Genomic DNA, 20,121 nt, shown 5'->3' with positions numbered 1-20,121 from the left:
TACCTTACCATATTTTAAAAGTATATATTTGGTAACTTTTCGAAAAAATCTCTGTACTATATTACTATTATTAAATAATCCCATATCAATATTTAATCATCATCATCACCGTTACAAAAATTGTAATCAATCTGGTGTGACATTTGATACTAAATTTAATTTAAATTGTTGGAATGTCTGATAAAATGTTGCTTTAAAAGCAATAAAATAGCATCCGCTTCGAAATGTTAATGTTAGAACGGGAACGCTTACACTAACTTTATCAAATAATATTGATATAAGTAATATTATGTGACTTTTATTAAAAGCCCACACTTTTGAAGATTTAACATAACTCCTATTATTTAAAAATTTGTAATAATTACTGTAAGCGTAATAAAAATAATAGTAAATTAACATTTATTTTCATAACTTCTGTAATCTAAAGCTCTACCCATCATGCGTGTTATTGAGACATTGTGAATATATTTTGTCTATCTGAATTTTGAAATGTGAATAGCTTTAATGAAAAACAAGGATTGTAAAATATACTTTGATGAATTGTTTGATAAATTAACTTAATTTAACTGTATCATTTGAAATTTATACAAAATTTGTACTGATCAAAAATATACAAAACTATATTACAGTTTGTGCAATTCCAGTTACATAATTGAGCATTTGACATTGGATTGTTTTTCCTCTGTTGTTGATTCGGTACGCGATTGCTGTCGTCTACTGCTCATGCGCTTTGACCTCCAGCGGGAGTAACGTTTGGGAGTGAATGGAATTCCTTGCTGAGACTTCTTCACAACTACGCCATCAATAAGCTCTTGTGGCTTGTAGTTTTCTGGTGATGTCATGATACGAGCAGCTTCTTTCGGTTGCAAGAACCATATCAGAGACTGATCGTTAGTTCCAATGTCAAGATCAGTGTCTTTCAAAGCTTCGTACTCCTGAAGGAACAAACATTTAAGTTAAAACTTAAATCATGGTTGTCGTGCTCAAGTATCATGTTTAGTTTAACTTATTAATGGGCAGCACTCAATAAAATATAGTAATAGTTACAAATTTAAATGTACTATCATTAATTTTGTAAATAGTAAATTGTTATACAACCAATCTACAGTATTCTGGTTTGGGAAATACACTATAAAATGACAAAATAAAGGTACTTTTAACGACTAAAGTAAGGTAGTGTTAGTCTTCATGTATCTTATTAATAAAACATCAAAAATGTATAAGTACAGGGAAGAATTACTAACATTCACATCAACCTTAAAACACATTATTTCTAAGATATATCTTGTTATTTTATCGACAGAATATGGCACAAAAAGAATTCCTAATAAACAAAACATACAGTAAAGTTCTTATCGGTAAGATACTGTAAGCTCACAATTTTCGCCCGCCCTTTATTTTTTTTAATAAAGGGTGCGCGAAATTCCCAACGCTATATCATTTTAATAATAATTATTAGTACTTCACAGTGTTACAATAGATAGGTGCCAGATTTGTCACATGAATATTAATGAGTATTTACCTGCTCTTTTTCTGCATCAGCGTACACCTGTTTAGCGTGCTCAAGGTATTCCTGTTTCAAATAACAATAATGATGTTGATTAGTCAGATGTTTCACACATCTATGACGTAACAATAACATAATAATTCCAGTACATTTGAGAACTACATTAATACATAATCTTCATTGCGTAGGCCTACTTACTGGTAAGTTTGCGTCCGTATGCATGTTGGTATTGTTACGATGTTTTTTAGAATTAGTATAAGGACTGGAAGGCGCTTTGAATTTCCCGCCCATTAATTTAGCGTTCAACAAGCTATCGTTCCCGGTCTTCGTTGAGCTCCGATGCTCCCATCCTCCACTCCCAGCTTCATAACGGTACTGTATTTAATATAAAAAAATGTTTATAATTAACAACAAATAGAATTACACATGTTACACGTTAGGATTTAGAACTCTTTGCATAATCTACTAAGTTATTGGCCTACTAACACTAACCCGAAATCTCCACTCTATCTCCTAAATCGCAGGTCCAAAATTCGCGATGTTTGAGATGGGGAACTTTGTAATTACCATTTAGTCATTGGGCTATATGTTTGGACGGTACTTTGTGCGCATCAATTTCACAATCAGGTCACTGTGAGGTCATCGTGAATTGAAATATAATGCGGTACAATTTTACGTAAATCTCATAACTTTATATGGACATGTAGTATGTATTTTCCAAACTGAATGTTTTTGGAGCAGAGGTATGGGATAATTAATTACAATTAGTGGTAAGTAATAAGAATTTAATAATGAGTCCTTGGAGCACATTACAAAACGTTTTAAAACTCATTATTTTACTGATTACTATCAGTATTAAAATTCCTTTCTTTGGATTATTGTGTCGGATCAGATGAATAAAGCTTGTTTGAGTTTATCCTAATGAATTAATAGTTTTTAATATTTGTACAAGTTATTGTATGCTAAACGTATACATTAGGTTTACTATTAGTGGTATAGAACCCTAAAGTTGACCTACATAAGTTAAGATTTAATCCGGTGATGGACAACAACTAGAGACCAGAACGTTTGTTTTCAACGTGTCCTTAGACATATGGTTAAAGTCTCACATGCCCTCGGTTGAACTAAGGGATCAAACCAATATAAAGAGGGACAGTGGATAACCCCACTGCCGTCGGCTGAATAATATAATCCTATGATAATATCAGGTATGATGGAAATGATATGACATACTTGCGGCAATAACTTCCATGCATTGTTGGCAACATCTTCAACTGCATCTAGGATAAAGTCAATTGTTTCCTTAGAGTTGAAGAAAGGTAAATTAAGTCGAACAAAACCCGGTCTAAAAATAAAACGAAAAGAAGTTTATTTTTATTAATCTCATTGGAAATTATTTTAAAGTGCAATTGATTGTTCTATATCGTCCAAGAACAATTTATCTGAGTTTTGTAGATCTAGAAAACTCAAGATAAATAACTTTATGTAGACAATATAGGTCTAACATCTGAGTTCATATCTAAACTTACTTCATGATTCCCAATGATCCTGAAAATGTTATACCGTGTTTCTTTTGTCTTTCCCTACAAATAATAACAATAAACTGTAGGTTAAATCAAAGATTACGAGAGATAATCCAACAAGTTTAAAAAATAATGGCGAAGTTTAATACGTACTTAAAATACGAAATTAAAACTTACTCATCGTCTAGTAAAAAGTATGTGAACTTTTCAGCTAAATCTTCATTTATTCCCAACAGATCCTGAAATAAAATATAATCGTACAAACTTTATAAATATTAAATATTTCAGTTTATAAAAAATAATAATATATACAATACAATATACAATAGTATTTTGTTTTACTGAACTCTTTAAAGAAGTTCAAGATGATGATTTCTTGTTAATAACTCACACATGCGCACTAACTATTTATAAAGCACTTTTGTTTGTTTTATTCGGTGCTCGAGAAACAACATACCAGGATGACCCATAAAGCTGAACAGCTTATTTCAATTAGTAAATGTGGTTATATCGGATGATTATGTTGAAAAATATCAACTATTGGCATGCCATACCTGTGCATAGGGTCCGGCACATGCGCATCCTCCTCTTGCCTGTATTCCATATAAATCATTAAAAACAGCTGCTACAAAGTTGTGGTGCAGAATCTTTCCAGATTGAGGGTTGAGTATCAAAAAGGAGAAGATTGGCAAACGCTTGGCCCGTTTACTTCCAAGTATCATTATATTGTCTGTTTCCCGCCATTTCATGAACGCTTTTCTCGTTAGCGCGTGCTCATGACGTTCTATTTCCTCAACTCCTATAGACTACAATAGAAATGATGTTAATTACAACATGTACAGTAGCATAAGTTTAAATTTTACATACATTTTAGAATACATCGACATGATCAGTTGTTCTAAAGCTCTGTCTACACTATCAAAATAGTTTGACAAAAAAAGTGTGATGTGCCCAAATATGGTAGTGATATGACATCATCATGTCTATATATATGGGCACATCACATTTTTTTGTCACATAAAGTTTGATACTGTAGACAGGGCAGATTCAATCACAAGATAAGTCAATAATGTACTTTCATTTTAAATAAGCGAAGCAACCATGTTGAAATAATATCTTCAAACTAGAACAAAACAAATATGAATACTGACACTTCTGTTTATTTACATCGATAGACACGGTCGGAATGATAAGGTTTCCTTAATTGCTGATATCGTGTAATATGATCTGACATCAGTAATAATTTTGTCATGGAAGTAAAATATGACTTCCTGAATTACCATTATCTTATTTTATAGCAACAAAATAAATGTAACGTGACTTTTGACTCGTTGAGGTTGATTCCCACTTGGACGCAATGCAACGACGTAGCACACAACGCAAGTGAGTTGACCAATCACAAGCAACAGTTCACATGATCCATCGCGCGTCGTGATTGGTGAATTTATTTTCCGGCGCGCTTTCTTCTTTATGTTGTGAAGTGGGAACAAAGCTTAATAATGTTTATACTTGTACTTGAAACACAACAAGTCAATAAGCTATTCTTTAACTCCAAAACTTTACAAAGTTTTCTAAATAAAGTGAAATGTTACACTATACCTCTTTTACTTGGAATGTCAAACCAGCGCGAATAGACTCTAAAATTGCAGGTGTTCCACCTTCCTCCCTCTCTTCAATGTTTTTAACATAGTGATGTGTTTCACGAGTTACCTAAAGTAAGAGTTTGAAATAATCAGACTAGAAGTTGTACATACCAACTATTGGATAGGCTACAAATGTATCTTTATCAAAATCATGTTTAGGCTTAAAGGTTTTTACTTACGTAAGCAACTGTTCCACCTCCAACCGTTCCTGGCGTCTTGCTCATAAACAACTTTTTCTTTGCTATTAGAAGACCTAGCAAATAAAAAAAAACCATGCCAATATTAATTACCAGTAAATCTAATTATGTTCTCAAATAATAACAATTAAGTAGGCCTAATACATGTCATTTAATGATATAGCAACGAATCACAACCGGTCTCTAGCTTATTTAAGTGCCTTCCTCTCACAGGAGGCGAACATAATACAATGGTTTACCTGGTGTGCCTGGTCCACCTACAAACTTATGTGGAGAAAGGTATACTGCGTCTTTTGAAAAATCTTGAGGTGTAACACTGAAGAAAAGATAATACAGTGGTAACAAATCATTCGTTTGCAAACTATAACATACCGTATGTTACTGTATGATGGGTAGTATTGTAATCTGAATAAATGCACTTTGCTTTTGTTAAGGATGTTTTTCTTATCCTCGTATCCTTGTCTTATTCTCGCCGCTTTCGCTGGTTACTCAACGCAGCTCAATCATGAGCGTTAGTCCATGCAGCTTGGCGAAAGCTCATAATGAAACATAAGTTTAACGCTACAAATATATTTATTGGATCATTAACAACAATCCTAAACTGCATGCTTTTTTTTAATGTGTGCATATAAGGTAGTTTTAATTAAAGAATGCATTATAAGTCAATTAGTATTATGTTTTTAAAGTATTCTTCTAAAAAAGTAATTAAGTATAATGAGTAATGCGGTTTGAATCATAATTCACTCTTCTCTGAATTTATGAATTTATTTATGAATTATTAAGAATATTGTTATAAACAAATATTGAATATTGATCAACAGTATTGGTATTTTTAAATTGATTGTTGTTATAGCCCAAATACTTCCCTTTCTCGAAAGTTTAAATAAAACCACTGGGCACGGTTTTCTCTAAAGTTTATTGACGTACGGTAATCCTTCAGTGAATGACCAGTTAATTCATTGCTATTTACAACAATTTGTTTTAGCAGGAACGAAATAAAGGAAACAATACCAAGTTGATTACACAGCTGCGAACCAAAACTGATCCCGATTCCGGGGAAAATAAATATTCCTTACGCTATTGATTATTTACCAGTACAATTTTGATGTTCGATCATTCGGGGAATTTCAATATTTTATTAATAATGTGAAATTACAAGTTGGCTTTCAAAATGTAAACGTAGCAGCTGACTCATCAGCGCCACGGGTTCCATCGTGAAACGTACGCGTGACCATCGCAGCGTCCGAAAAACATATCCCGGATGTTCTCAGACAGTCAACGAACCATATCCGAGCTATGGATTACTACTTATTAAACAGAAACCTGAACATGAGTATGTTCACGTTCACATTCAAAATGCTATCCAATGGTCTATGCCCTTTCTCACGTCGGGTCAGGTAATCACAATGAAACAAACGTCAAGTTAAAAAAAAAAGTATGTGACAAAAATGTCATGTGCCCATATATGGACATGAAGATGTCATATCACTACCATATTTGGGCTTATCACTACCATTTTTGGGAACATTACATTTTTTTGACAAACTAGTATGATAGTGTAGACGGAGCTTTAGAGGACGCTTTATAAAAAAACCTTTAGGCTATAGATAAGCTGGATTTATTTCATACAACTTACCTGTCTACGTCTGGCACTGGGTTCATATCAATTTTTACGTACGGAGCTAAAATAAAAATTAACATAAGCATTACACATTTTTTAATAGTAAACTTAATATAAGTTGTGAATAAGAAGAAGCTGGGAATAATAAATACTAGGTATTGTCTAATACAATGGGGGAATACACAAAGGATCATTGTGTTGATGTACACTATTAAATATAAATAAATACAAATTGACGTCATAAAAACAATAACATTTATATGACGCTATTCACTCTTCCTTGAAGTTTACTAATTGCCTGGACCTACAAAGCTGCGGAGTGTATTTGAAAAATTAAAGTTTGTTGAACTTCCGTAATTGAAAATATCACAAATACGATAATGGCTTAGCCTAAATTATTTGCTTTAAATAGTTTATTACTGGATCGTAAAAACACAATTTGAATAAAAAGTGAACTCTATTCACACTGAGAATGTTTGATATGAAGTGCCTTTTTATCATCAGGGCGTTTTTATGATTTTATTGCGTTGGAAATGAATATATCGAAAAAAACTAAGTTTCTACGGTGTGCCATGTATATGATATGGAAGTCAGACGAGAGGCGAATATAGAAATAATGTTAGTAACTGTAAATATCGACTGCAAGATCCAAGTTCAACTTAAAATACTTTACTAGGGCAGCCATAAACATAAACAAACACATACATAATTTCTTCTGTTCTAGAAATAAATCTACTTCAAAATACAAATTATTTTAAGTAGGCCTATTGTATACCTACTATTTTATACAGACAATAGCTTCTAAATAATAATTATTCAGTAGTATAAACTATTTTACTGAACTATATATCTTTGAATCTGAATCTTATGTATCCAGTTTTGAATAAAGTAAATGAAAGCACTCAGAAACTGAGTAGTTGTACCACAGATTGGCATGTAAAAGAATACACATTTTTTTTTATCTGTGCAGTTATTAATGAACTTGCATTTCAATAGGCATGTTCTGTAAGTACCTATTATATCAGAATGATAACTTGAAAATTGTAGGCGCTATCGTGCTAACTAACAAACATACATAACAAGTACTATACTTGGCAAGATTTTATTTTGCCAAGTCAAAAGGGAAAAAATGACAGTGGTAGTGACTGAATATCAATTCGTCTGTTCAAGTTAAACACGCAATAAACAATATTATAAAAATAAAAAAATAAAATATACTGCCCGATACGTATTATTAATCTGTGTATTATTTTGATCACAGAGGAGTGCCTTGAGTGTGGTAATCAAGCGTGATTGGTTACAATGATAAAATAAATATTGATACAACCACCGACTAAGTATGGACGAATATAAAATTCTAATCTATCCATGATTATACTACATATTTTAAAATGAAATTAGTATAAATGCTTTTTCAGTTCTTTATTGTTGTATCACATAACACTTCGCACGTATGACCCGTTACAAGCCATGTGTGGGCGAATTCGTCCAAGTTGTTTATAAGTGACATAATGGCAAATGACTAGACTAAGTTGTTGCGGTAACTTGTTTGATTTTATTTGTTTGTTTAGTAGAAATATGCGTAACTTGTTATGGAAGTAGTTTTTTTTTCTCAATACAATGGTATTTATTAAACAGAAACATCAAAGTACCTGCCGTTGCGTAGTCCCAACACGATAGAGCGCCATACTCATGTAAAAGCGATGCAACGTCCAACGTGTCTGTAAGAATTCCAGTCACATTTGATGCTGCCGAAAAACAACCCATCATAAAACGCCCCTTCTTCTTATATCTCTGAATAAAAAAAACAGATAATTCTTGTTAGCAACCGCCAAAGATCAAATCATATTTGTAAAAAAAAATAGGTACGAACATGATGGACAAACATCATTGTCATAACTTTCGATTGACTATGATTTAATACAATTATACATATTGATTCATCATAATATAATGTGATCCAAGTGATGGACACGAACTTGACCCAATATCATAACACTTTGTTCTTTATGCTTGGAATAGATATTTTTACTGAAGTTTTATACTAGGAAGGAGTTTTAGCCCTCAAATGCCTTGCAATTCTGTCTAATCATGGATGAATTATAGTGTAGTGTACTTAAAGTGTTTTACTATTTTGTGTATAGATTATTCGTTACTTGAAATAAAATCTGAAGTTAAGAAAGAAGTTATTGTATTAGAAATTGTAAAACATATTGTCACGGAATATTCTAGATGACCTTTATATGAACCTTTGTTGGCATTGAAACAAGCTAAGTAGTATTAAATTATAAGATTAGAATAATGAACCTTTAAAGAGTATATATTGTTTAACATTTCAATAAAGTTTGGTCATTTTAAGTTTAATTCCTAACCAAGGTGTGATCACTTAATATAACAGGATTATAATCTTGAATATTGCAATTAGGACCTATAATAGATAATAATAATGGGAATTACGGTATATTATTTACTATTGTTTCTGAAGTTGTGTTGGCATGTTTGTGGTTGCATCATAAGGAGATTTGAAAATTCTCTTTTCTCAAATAATTTCTGGGAATCTTTATATAAATAAATCAAATTATTGTTGAGATTTTCACCTTTTTATTGTACATTATGTATCTGTAAATTAATCAGTTTAGCAGTAATTAATAAAGTTCTAAAAATGTTGGTAGGTCGAAGTTTGGTACAACCCTGCCTCACCTTAAGATTTTGTTTTAGATGTTCCAAATCCAGAGTTCCTCTAGCTGTGTCCTTAATACGTATTACCTGTAAATTAGAAGCAAGATTATTATTTTTTGCAGGAACAAGTAAAACAAATACATACTTTCTCTAGGCCTGCTTGCACTATACATAGGAGGGTTATCTTTCATTCTTTGTAAGTTGAAAATGGAAACTAGCAGTAGTATTAATTGACGTTTGTGTCGTTACCTTTGCTCCAGATTCTTTCCAAGGAAGAAGGTTACTATGATGTTCATATGGTCCAACAAACACTACCTGTAACAAAGAAAAGAATGTAGAAAACTTTATATCAGGAAGTTGCAACGTTCTACATACGGTATGATGTGGGATTTCTCAAACCGTAAAAGCATTGGTATTCCGACAAAACAAAAGTTTGATGTACACATTAGCATTAAATTTACATCCAATAATAAACAAAATACTCAATAATTTATGCATGGAATGTGAAGTTGCCAATTATACACCTAAAATCGATTAAATAGTAACACTTACCGCCTTTTTAGCTTTATTTTTTAGGTCAATAGCTGAGACCAATTTGTGAATAGCACCTGTTGTGCCACTGCCGGTGAAAATGCACATGTCCTCCTCACTTGCGTTTACGCACTTTTTGATGATGTCACGCGCTTCTTCTCGAAATTTTGTCGTCTGCTTTGCCATCACGCTTGTTGTTGTGTGCGTATTGGCATATAATGGTTGCACATGTTCTGTGATGTAATCTTCGATGAATTTTAGTGGCCTGGTTGTGAAAAAAAACATTGTCAAATAATAGAATCAATGTGTATGAATGAATGAATGAATGAAAACTTTCACATATGTTGAGGATAGCGCGAAAAAATATTTTTACAACAACCACATAAATGGTTATGGATTTTATGGATTTGTTACACACAAATAAAAAGGTGACGTTTCTTTATTGATGGAAAATCTGGTATTACGGGGATTACTTCATTTACACAAGATATACAAAATTCTAACAAAAAAAATTAACAGTAGGCCTATATAAAAGAAAACTTTAAATGTTTATGACTCAACAAATCACTAGGCCAAAATTGAATAAAAATATTGGTGAAATTAGCACCTAATTTGAATTTGGTTGCATGAGAATCACGAATCACTCCACATAATTTATAAAAGCTCACTAAACAGAATATCCTGCTGTCTGTGTCTAAGCTAAGCACTTAAAATTGCTAATACAGTACACTCATTTTCAGCAACGTTGATTGTAATATATAATGGGATTTTAACTGAATAAATTTACCGGTATTTCCCATGTTTCAAATATATTAAAAATAATAGTTCTAGGTGAAGACTACAGTGGGTACAGTAGGTAATATTTTCTTTATTTTTCCAGAAAACCATAGCTTATCAACATGGGAATTTAATTTTCAATATTAAAAACAACTAACCTGCCGGAAGCTGTATAATCACAATAAGTCACTGTAAATAAAACATAATTGACTTTAAAAACAATAGCAATGTCCATTGTAATTGCATTATGAAATGATGAAATTACTTAAAGATATATTATCGCCCTAAAAAGTTGTTTTCCAAATTTTTTATTGAAAATGCCATTTTAATTTCACCTAATAGTCATTTACTTTCACCAAAAACTGTATCGAAAAAACAATATATTTACCTGAAAAAATGTAATTTAAAGCTATTTAAAAATTGTCTGTCAAACAATAGTTTTTGGTTAAAATTAACTGTTTCTTTTGTCTGTTTATAAGTGAAATAATATTTTATTTTTACAGAAGTGAATAATTGCTAAATGGTCTATTTAAAGTCTGATTTTATTAACCTTCATTTTTTGGGTGACAATAGACATCTGTAAATATGTTCATGATGATGTAACAAAAACAATTGTGAGAAAGGAAACCAATAGGTCTAGGCCTAATATAAATAATTACGTCTGACAACGTTATTATTACTAACAATTGGCGGTCGAGATCACCAACATATTATTAACATCGAAACAAAACAAATAGAAAGCTAAACATTATGGCATACCTACAAACAACATGATTTGTTTTGATACGACTGAAGTGCGATTATTTTGTTTGTGTTCACAAGTTATGCCGTTTTATTTACAATATAGGTCTCTTTAACGATGGTTCATAACAAACTAATGTTGACGTTGTTATACAATATGCGGAATTGTTATAGAGATTTAAAAATATGATACGATTGTCAGAATGAGACAATATAGTATACATAATTGGGGTTTGAAGCATATCTGTACCGTGCGCGGTGCAGACTTCAGAGAAATTGAGACTAGTTTAGATAAAAATGCTGTTGTTATACAATAATGGAACATATAATGCTAAAGTTCAACTATCGTAAAAAATGAGTAAGCTATCTGGTTGATTATACAAGCAAGTTAATAACATCAATGTCCGCTTTTTAGGCGCGTGCAAACGCGACTGTACAGCTCACTATGTCGGTCGGTTGGTCGGTCGGTTGGTCTGTAAACACTAACTTAAATTTGCACACGCGACTGCAGCCATGTACATGGCCTTGTTAAATAACATTAATGTAATTATATTATACAACAAAATATACTCTACTGTAACTATGAAATCTATTATCGATTCAATTTCCAAAACGAAAATTATCTTCTACAGTTCCATCAACCATATGTGTGGAACTCACTACCCAATGACATTAAAATGTCAACCAGTATTGGTATGTTCAAATTCATGATATGTTTGTCACCAGTTATCTTTAATTTTAAGCTACTGGTTAATTCATTTTCTCTCGACATTTGATTTGTTATTATCACTGCATTATTTCTATTGCTAGTATTTTTATCGTTACAATTAATATGGTACATTATACTGTTTTTATTTATTTATTAATTATTGAATTATTTATCTATTTCAAATTTTTTTTCGTTTTAAGGGGCTTTGCGTCTAAAGCATTAGCTTATAGCTTAACCCCATTCACAACTTCAATTAATTTTGCATGTACTTTGTATTATCTGAGATTGTGAATAAAGTTATATATATAAAAAATATTATTATTAGTAAACTATAATAAATATAATTTATGAATGGACCAAACATACCTTTTCTTTCGCCATAGGGCCCGATGAAAGAGGCATCTTTACCTATGACACTTTCGTCAACATATCTCATCATCTTTTCTGGATCATCTTCAATATCATCTTCACTCTCATCATCACTGTTTTCCTCCTCATTGACAATCGCTAGATCGTCGTCACCAGCTGACGATCTGCTGTTTAATCTCGCCATGTGTTTAGAACTCTGCCTTTTGAAACTTCTACTAAATTTACGAAATGAAGAACCCCTCGCTACGTCTCTGTTGTTGTTTTCATTCCGGTGACTTGGTACAATATCTTCTCCTCCGTTTACCTGCTCTGATACCACATCATCGCTTCCTTCTACATCATCTTTAACTGGGGATAAATCAAACGATATATGATCATCAAATGAAACTTTTTTACTTCCAGTAGATTTTTCTTTATGAATATCAGACATGGAAGGTTCTTCCAAATCGGTTCGGAAGCTAACATTTCGTTTAGGTCGAACTGATTTATTTATTCCGAGAGAAGCCATAGCCATTTTCAGGCCTATAGGCTGTTTACTATTGACTTGGTCATAGCACTCAACATCCATGGTTTAAACTGGGACTATACAACAGTCTTATCGTCTGCGATACAAACGAATAACTGCTCAAATAAAACATTTGTTGTTATTAATTAACATCGATTTGATCATATCTTTCTTTTGAGCAAGTGGTTTATCCCAAAGGATTAGTCATTCGTGTATGAGATTTTAATATTCTATGACAAGAGGCATCATTATTATCCAATAAACTAAAGTAATATAAATTCGTTTGTCTGCAAAAAGACCTTACACTACATTCGCCGGGTTGTAACAACTATTTCAAGTCTCCTACAGGACATAATAAAACATCTTTCACTTGGGGATAACAGTAGAAACAATCAGTAGATACGATCATATCCACAAAAAAATCAAAACAAACATTTTTTTGCATATTCAAAGCGAAAGTCCGGACAGACCACCTCAACGGCAAAACAGACAATTGAAAATGGCAACATCAAGTTGTACTAATATTTAGCATAGTTTAATGGTAGTTATGAACTTTCGCTTGTTACGATCTTATATTTCGTCGACAATAAAATGTGTTTCTTTTCATTAAAATTCCACATATGGATATAAAATTTCAATTTCAAGAAACACTTAACATTACATACTTTTTTCAGGTTCTTATAACATAAATGATAAATATAAAAAACTTACTATCTGTAGAAGGGTTGGGTTTAAATATGAACAATTATTTTCCCTAAACTAATATGGAGTCAGTCTCTGAATACTTTGATCAGGTTCTTATAACATAAATAATAAATATAAAAAACTTACTATCTGTAGAAGGGCTGGGTTTAAATATGAACAATTATTTTCCCTTACCAAATATGGAGTCAGTGTCTGAATAATCCTATAGCCGTGATAAAAATAGTATCTATATTCACTGGTTCGTTTCCTAGTACATCACTTATCGCGAGTTATGAACTATAAATGCTCTAGTCATCGATATATAAGGGCTTAGTACACATTGCACTTACAATAGAAGTGTGATTATTCAAATTCTGAACGATTTATCTTGCTTATTAGAAGGACCGCCTACCGAGTACTTCCATAACTAAAATTCATAAAGGTATTATCATTATGTTACGCTGTTGTTTATTTACCTCATGTGAAATGGTATGTACCTTAAAAACCAATTTAAATTAGGTCTACCTGAATAGATGTTTATAAAGAATGGAATTTTAAGAAATGCTATAAATATCCTAACTTGAATAATACTGTATAGACCTGGATCATTTGCCTTTACCATTTGATACAATTCTAAAATTCATAAAGGTATTATCATTATGTTACGCATTTTTAAGAATGGAATGTTAAGAAATGCTATAAATAGCCTAAAATGAATAATACTGTATGTATAGACATAGATCAATTGCCTTTTCCACTATAAGAGTGGACTACTTTATTAAAATTGTTGATGGGCAATTCTCCATTTAAAGTTTACTTTAAAAAAAGCGAAAGATTGGATGAGCCATCGCGCAATGATTTGTCAATAGTTGCAGTGCGCTTACATCCTTTTCCAAGTTTCTTTGCGGTAAACTTTCTTGATTATTCTGTACCATGGTCCGATTATTCATGTACATGCGACCGGGCTATTATATACATAACTATCATCCGTCTGACGTTAACATTATTATGTTTACAATAATTGTAAGCGTAAACAAAACGACCATAGCCCTAATTCCAACGTCATTTATTGGAAGTACTGTAGTTACCGGTATTCACAATTACCGGACTTTGAATAATATGTATTTACAAAGCCACAGGTCAATGACATTGAATCAGTAAAGATGTTGTTGTTTTTTTTTGTAAGTGGAATTAGTCTAAATAATCAATTTAATTAATTACCATGTAGTACGTCAGTACTATACAATGGGTGGCCCTGAGCAAGAAGATGTAAGAACCGTATTTCCCTTGGAGAAATCGAGGTAAATGTAGTCTATATCATAACTAGACCTACTGTACATCAAAATCTAGTAAGGTTGGTGGTAAGGTTAAAATTGGTGGCGGAACAACAAGTTATCACTGTTATACAGAGGAACACGGGAGCTCGCTCTTGCTTCCAGAAGGAAAACCCAAATGAAATACTGTATCTATAATTTCTTCAGTATCATAAGTATTTTCTGTAACACAGTGTCACATACAGTATGTATCACATGTGACAGTCATAGGCCATGAGACTAGCCCTACAGTACATAAATATTTATTTAAATATGATGCTGGACAGAATGCCAATCGTGGAGATACAGTACAGAGAGAGAATTGGGTGACCGAAAGATCGGGCACGTGCGTTAGTGGTCAAAGTACGCGAGCCGTTGTTCACATGGGAAATAGGCATACCCAGCTGGCGCATGATAAACCAAAGACACGTGATATAAAGTAGATTCGGCAACACATTGTGCGGATCTGGCATTACATAGTGTGTTACTTCTTACTGAAACACAAGCATTCCCTATAGAATACCAAAACAATTTCTCATCGGTTGGGAAATGTTTTCACGTACCTACTCGTTGAAGTCTTGCCAACAGAACAAAACATTATACAAAGTTTAATCGATCGTACCTTACGAATTATAGCTATATAACGATATGACCGATTAAAAAAAATATCGAGATGTGGTAATTAAAGAGATAAATGGTCAACGGATGATATCAGGTAAGCTGATATCTCTCTGCATTATAAATATTCTGTATCATTTTAGATATCGATGTTTATTGAGTTTCTGTGACGCAAGACATGGATAGACTATTAACCCATTATAAATTGACCGAAACGCATCCGTTGTATACAGAAGGTCCATCAAACAGTCTCCAATCAAAGCTACCGACGACATTATGCCTATATATTTTGTTGGCCTGATGTAGGCCTAAATAGTAACGCCAGGCGTAACGCAGAGGCCGGAGGCCCCTGGTTTAAGAAACCAAAGTACCCCTCCAATGCTGGAAACCTCGGCCTTTTTCGACATATTTTAATGTCTGTTTTTGCCTCTGGGAACTCAGGGGCCCAATAAGCTCCGGAGCCCCTGGGGTTAGCCAGTGAGCGCTCATAGCCGTTACGCCACTGAAAAACAGTGAGCTAAATAAAACTGATTTTTTTTCTTTCACTATTAACTTATCGTATAACAGAGGAAACGAAATTTGACCATAAGTAGGCCTACGTTAAAATAATAATCAGTCTTTGGCGACGACGTTCAACAGGTCACGTATGAGGAACCTTAACAATATGACACTTCTATTGTTCAAATAAAATTATGATTGTCCGGGGGAAGATATTTCCTTTCGTACATAAGTTGGGGGAGGGGATGACTCATGAAACGTCCCATTCATTAGTCAATTCGCTAATACAAACGCTTTCTGTTGAGCCGTCTGTGTAGTCGAGTGGATTAGACTATGTGGACTTTACAAACATGTCGATGTATGGGTTCGAATCCCACGAGCAACTTCTTTTGACTTTATATAAATGAGAGAGAGATTATTTAGAGGGTTAGTTTTAGTTATATTTAGGAAGTAGTTCGGCTATCTTTCACATAAACTTATGTACGAAACAAAAAATCGCATCCGGGGGTAGTTGTCCGGGTGTAGATGTTGTGGTTGTATTTGGAACAACTGAAATGTTATGACATTAATGTGACATCTTTCGTGAGAATAACTACGCGAATAATATTATTATTATAAGACTATTGAAAGTTTTTACGACGACGAATGAAGAAATCCCTGTAGCATAACTTGCATATTGACTAATACTGCTACAACATTTTTTGAAATAATCTAAATTGTAGGCCTACATAATTATTATATTTAAAACAAATATTGAAAGGGGAAATATCAGCTATCTTGAATAAACTAATTCTCAATTTCAGCCGATTGTCGGTTGGCCTACTGTACCGTATATGTAAAGTATCATAGGCAAATTATGCATACATAATCTGTGCAGTATCAGATGCCTGTATCATAGGCCATAATACATGTGACACTGCATTACCTATTGCCTATGATAGAATCGGGCGTTATTATTACGAAAAAAACATATTTTTGTGATAGGTAAGGTCTAGCATGATTCGATAAATATTGGCCCAATATGGGACGTTCAACAGGTTTTATCAAGTGATGACTATAACGTGTATAATAATTATTGTTTACCTCCATGTGTATACTACATGCACTTTCTATTAATCATTAATAACAAAGTATTTTAAGTGACATTTAGTGGCCGTTACTAATCAAGGGGCCTATCATTTCAAAATCCATTATATACCGAAGGTAAGAAACAATAAATGGAATATGTATACAACAAAAACAAATGTGTTCCCCATGAGGAAAAGCAATATCCGGTATCAGAAGGGTAATAATTTTTTGTGTCGACCAGGCCTAGAGAAATTAAACTCTTTTAATTCATACGAACATTCAGTGACTGTGTGGAGGAATTAAATAAAACTATACTGTACTCACATCTAACACTCGGTGTCTTTCGTACCGTTGCCATAACGTAGCCTACAACCAAATAATTATATCCAACACAAGCACGTCAAAAACTGTAGACTAATTGTTACTAAGATTCCGTTTCGTTACTAGTCTTTGTTTGATTCTAAAAGTTGTGCTCTTTCTGATGCGGTTTTTAGTCACCCACACATTTTACTTATAACTGATTCCGAATTTAGTACATGAGTCAAGCAAAACCTCCAACTGTGTTCTCCCTGTCCACATCCAATCCGGTCCGCGAGTGAAATTGATTCGTAGACACACGATCTAAAAGATATTTGAAAAATGTGGTCCCGTTGAGAAGGACCGGTGTTCACCAAATGCACAGTATAGTGTTTATATGCATTTTATATCCTATAATGTGTTCCTGATTGTAGCTTTAGTGTGGTTGGTTAGGAAATGTGTACAAACTTGACCTCAGCAATATTACTTTCACCTTTTCGACTCAAGTTCAGTACATGAGGGTAAATTGGCATATTCAAAGAAATTTACGATACAGGCCTATATCAAAGTTTATTTGTCACTTAAGAACATAGTACACTACAGATTTAATATATGTTTTATGTCATCATTATTTGGATAATGATTTTACTTTACTGGCGTGTTGACAGCATGGTTTTTACAGGGATTTCTCCCTAAAAATGTCCCGATCCTCAACCTCAACCCCATCTTACAGTAAATTATCATTGGCAGCACATGTTTGATGAAATATGTTATCAGGTGTGTAATAAATATGTCTATATTGAATGAAGTACAGTACAAACATGCATGAAACCCCAGAGGGACCATGCCTCCTGAATGTATACAGTAGTTTAGAAATCATGAGACGCTTCCGCACCTACGTACCCAACTAACAACAATCACCGTGGTTGGGCATATCTCACAGTATTTACATAGTACATCGTAAACATTACAGTACTTTACAATCTTGATTGTTATGTAAAGAAAGAAAGCCTCGACACTACCACTGTACCAGTCGCAATAGTCAACACAATTGACCTGAAACAAACATGTTTTCGTCTATATAATCATGGAGGTGTATCCTCCTGTAACCAATAAAGTATAACAAATATTTCAAGGCATTTGTTAGTTTGTTATCACTAATTATTCGTAATATAAATATTACGCGCTACAAACATGGTTTCTCGTTTGGTAATCGAGACAAAACAGCATAACGTTGTAAATACAAAGTATAGAAACCGAAACGCATAACGTGCGTGTACAGTATACGTTAATTTGTATTTAGCTCTAGATGAAAATAACATATAAAGACCCTAATTTGTTTTTGGTTTTAATCACATCCACCAGTACAAAAACAAGTATGGGTCGATAGGCCTAATTGAGGGCGCTAAATTGTATGGTCACTCAAAACCTACGGTAAGTTACGTAACATTTTACCTCAGTAATACCCCCCTAATACAACTTCAGAGTATTTAGTTGTACAGCAGTGTTTTTATCAAAATGTAATGTAATTGTTGTTGGTGTAATACTGTGGTACCAAATATCCTAAATGTTTCATTATAATTAAAATATCCACTATTTAGGACACGTGAACAGAGTTTTTGATCCAATTTTTTTGCAAATGAACTGAAACGGATACCGGGTAAAGTTCCATTTCAAACTATTTGTACAGAGTATAAAATCGTACTCAAATTTTAGTAAAACTTTGTGTGTGTGTTAATTTATAAGAATGTTGAATATTAGTTAACAAGGAACACACAAAATAACATTTACTAGATTTTATCCTTTCCGGTCAGTAGCTATGCTAAAAAAAATCCCCTCCCTCAATTTTTTTTTTAAAGGAACAACTTTTTTACGTGGAATTATAGGCCAAATCCGGATTAAGCCGATTGTTATTAGAAATATAAATGTTTTTTTTCTTTTTCTTTTCTTTTCTTTTATTCAATTTTTCACACTTCAAAAATAATACAAGTTATTTGAAACATTAAGGTAATCAAACTAATTTAAACAAAATATATACAGATACTTGTACAACAAAGAAGTGTGAAAGGAGGTCAAATAAGTATGATACTTTAAGCTTGACCCCCTAACAAGACTGCAGGTTACGGTACATGACAAAAAACAGCACATGAAGTAATGATATTATTTGCTGTACAAAATGCCTAGTAAAAATTAGAGAATAACAATACAGTACAACACGCAATACTTACCAGAAAACGTAACAGAACTTCTGGGTCGTTCGTCTTTGACATCACTGGGTGTAGTAGTCCTTCGCTTAACAACCTGTTCTGACCCTTCGTTAATGGGAGAGACGTCTGTTACCGTAGGCCTATGGTCGTTGTCACAATCGATATCGTCCCCTTCCTTGCTTAAACGATCCTTGCTAGGCACGTCTTCCATTATAAAGCTAAAATATTTGGTATGGTGTAGGCCTATATCCTCTCTCAACTTCACTCCCCTTTCCTTCTTATTATGGAAAGAAATACGACAGTACAACAGGTGTATGCAGTGTTGCTTTATATAACAATTCGGAACTTACTGATTAGCGAAAACTGTCATACGTTTGTATCTCGGTATGCTGTGGTATTGTATGAATGGTTCACGTTTGTTCTGGGGTATCAATAGGAATTAGTCAGCCATGCAGTATTTCAGTTTGTTGACAATGCTATTGTTGTTTGCGTAACAATCTATTCAGCAATTACGATAATTATTTCGAGGAATGTGTATAGGTCAGATACATATATTTCAATTGCATACATTTCAGTACTTTTTGACAACTCCCTGTTGTCCCTAAAATTACTCATTGTTATCACCGGTATGGGA

The 20,121-nt window shown here is 33.0% G+C and overlaps 1 protein-coding gene across 4 annotated transcripts; it reads right to left on the bottom strand.

Moving 5' to 3' along the window:
- Positions 1–19,865, bottom strand: LOC144847902 (cysteine desulfurase SufS-like). 4 transcript variants are annotated; one of them, XM_078704496.1, is made up of 19 exons: positions 13,682–13,857; positions 13,514–13,561; positions 12,295–12,645; positions 10,637–10,667; positions 9,723–9,966; positions 9,420–9,485; positions 9,192–9,257; positions 8,144–8,285; positions 6,507–6,552; positions 5,110–5,186; positions 4,853–4,926; positions 4,630–4,740; positions 3,585–3,836; positions 3,208–3,269; positions 3,037–3,090; positions 2,741–2,852; positions 1,706–1,882; positions 1,523–1,573; positions 1–935 (listed from the first exon to the last, which is right to left on the bottom strand). In XM_078704496.1, the coding sequence occupies exons 3-19, from the start codon at positions 12,479–12,481 to the stop codon at positions 645–647; spliced, it is 2,043 nt and encodes a 680-aa protein (XP_078560622.1). In that variant the 5' UTR covers positions 12,482–12,645; positions 13,514–13,561; positions 13,682–13,857; the 3' UTR covers positions 1–644. The 4 variants fall into 4 exon arrangements, with proteins under 4 accessions (XP_078560622.1, XP_078560606.1, XP_078560615.1 ...); XM_078704480.1 differs by lacking the exons at positions 13,514–13,561; positions 13,682–13,857 and adding an exon at positions 19,509–19,865; XM_078704489.1 differs by lacking the exons at positions 13,514–13,561; positions 13,682–13,857 and adding an exon at positions 17,308–17,694.
- Between the last annotated feature and the right edge of the window lie 256 nt (positions 19,866–20,121).

Source organism: Antedon bifida, chromosome 1 (assembly GCF_963402885.1).
Source record: "Antedon bifida chromosome 1, ecAntBifi1.1, whole genome shotgun sequence".
Classification (NCBI taxonomy): Eukaryota; Metazoa; Echinodermata; class Crinoidea; order Comatulida; family Antedonidae; genus Antedon; species Antedon bifida.
Note: the sequence above shows the minus strand (reverse complement) of the source record. Positions and strands in the feature narration are given on the sequence as shown.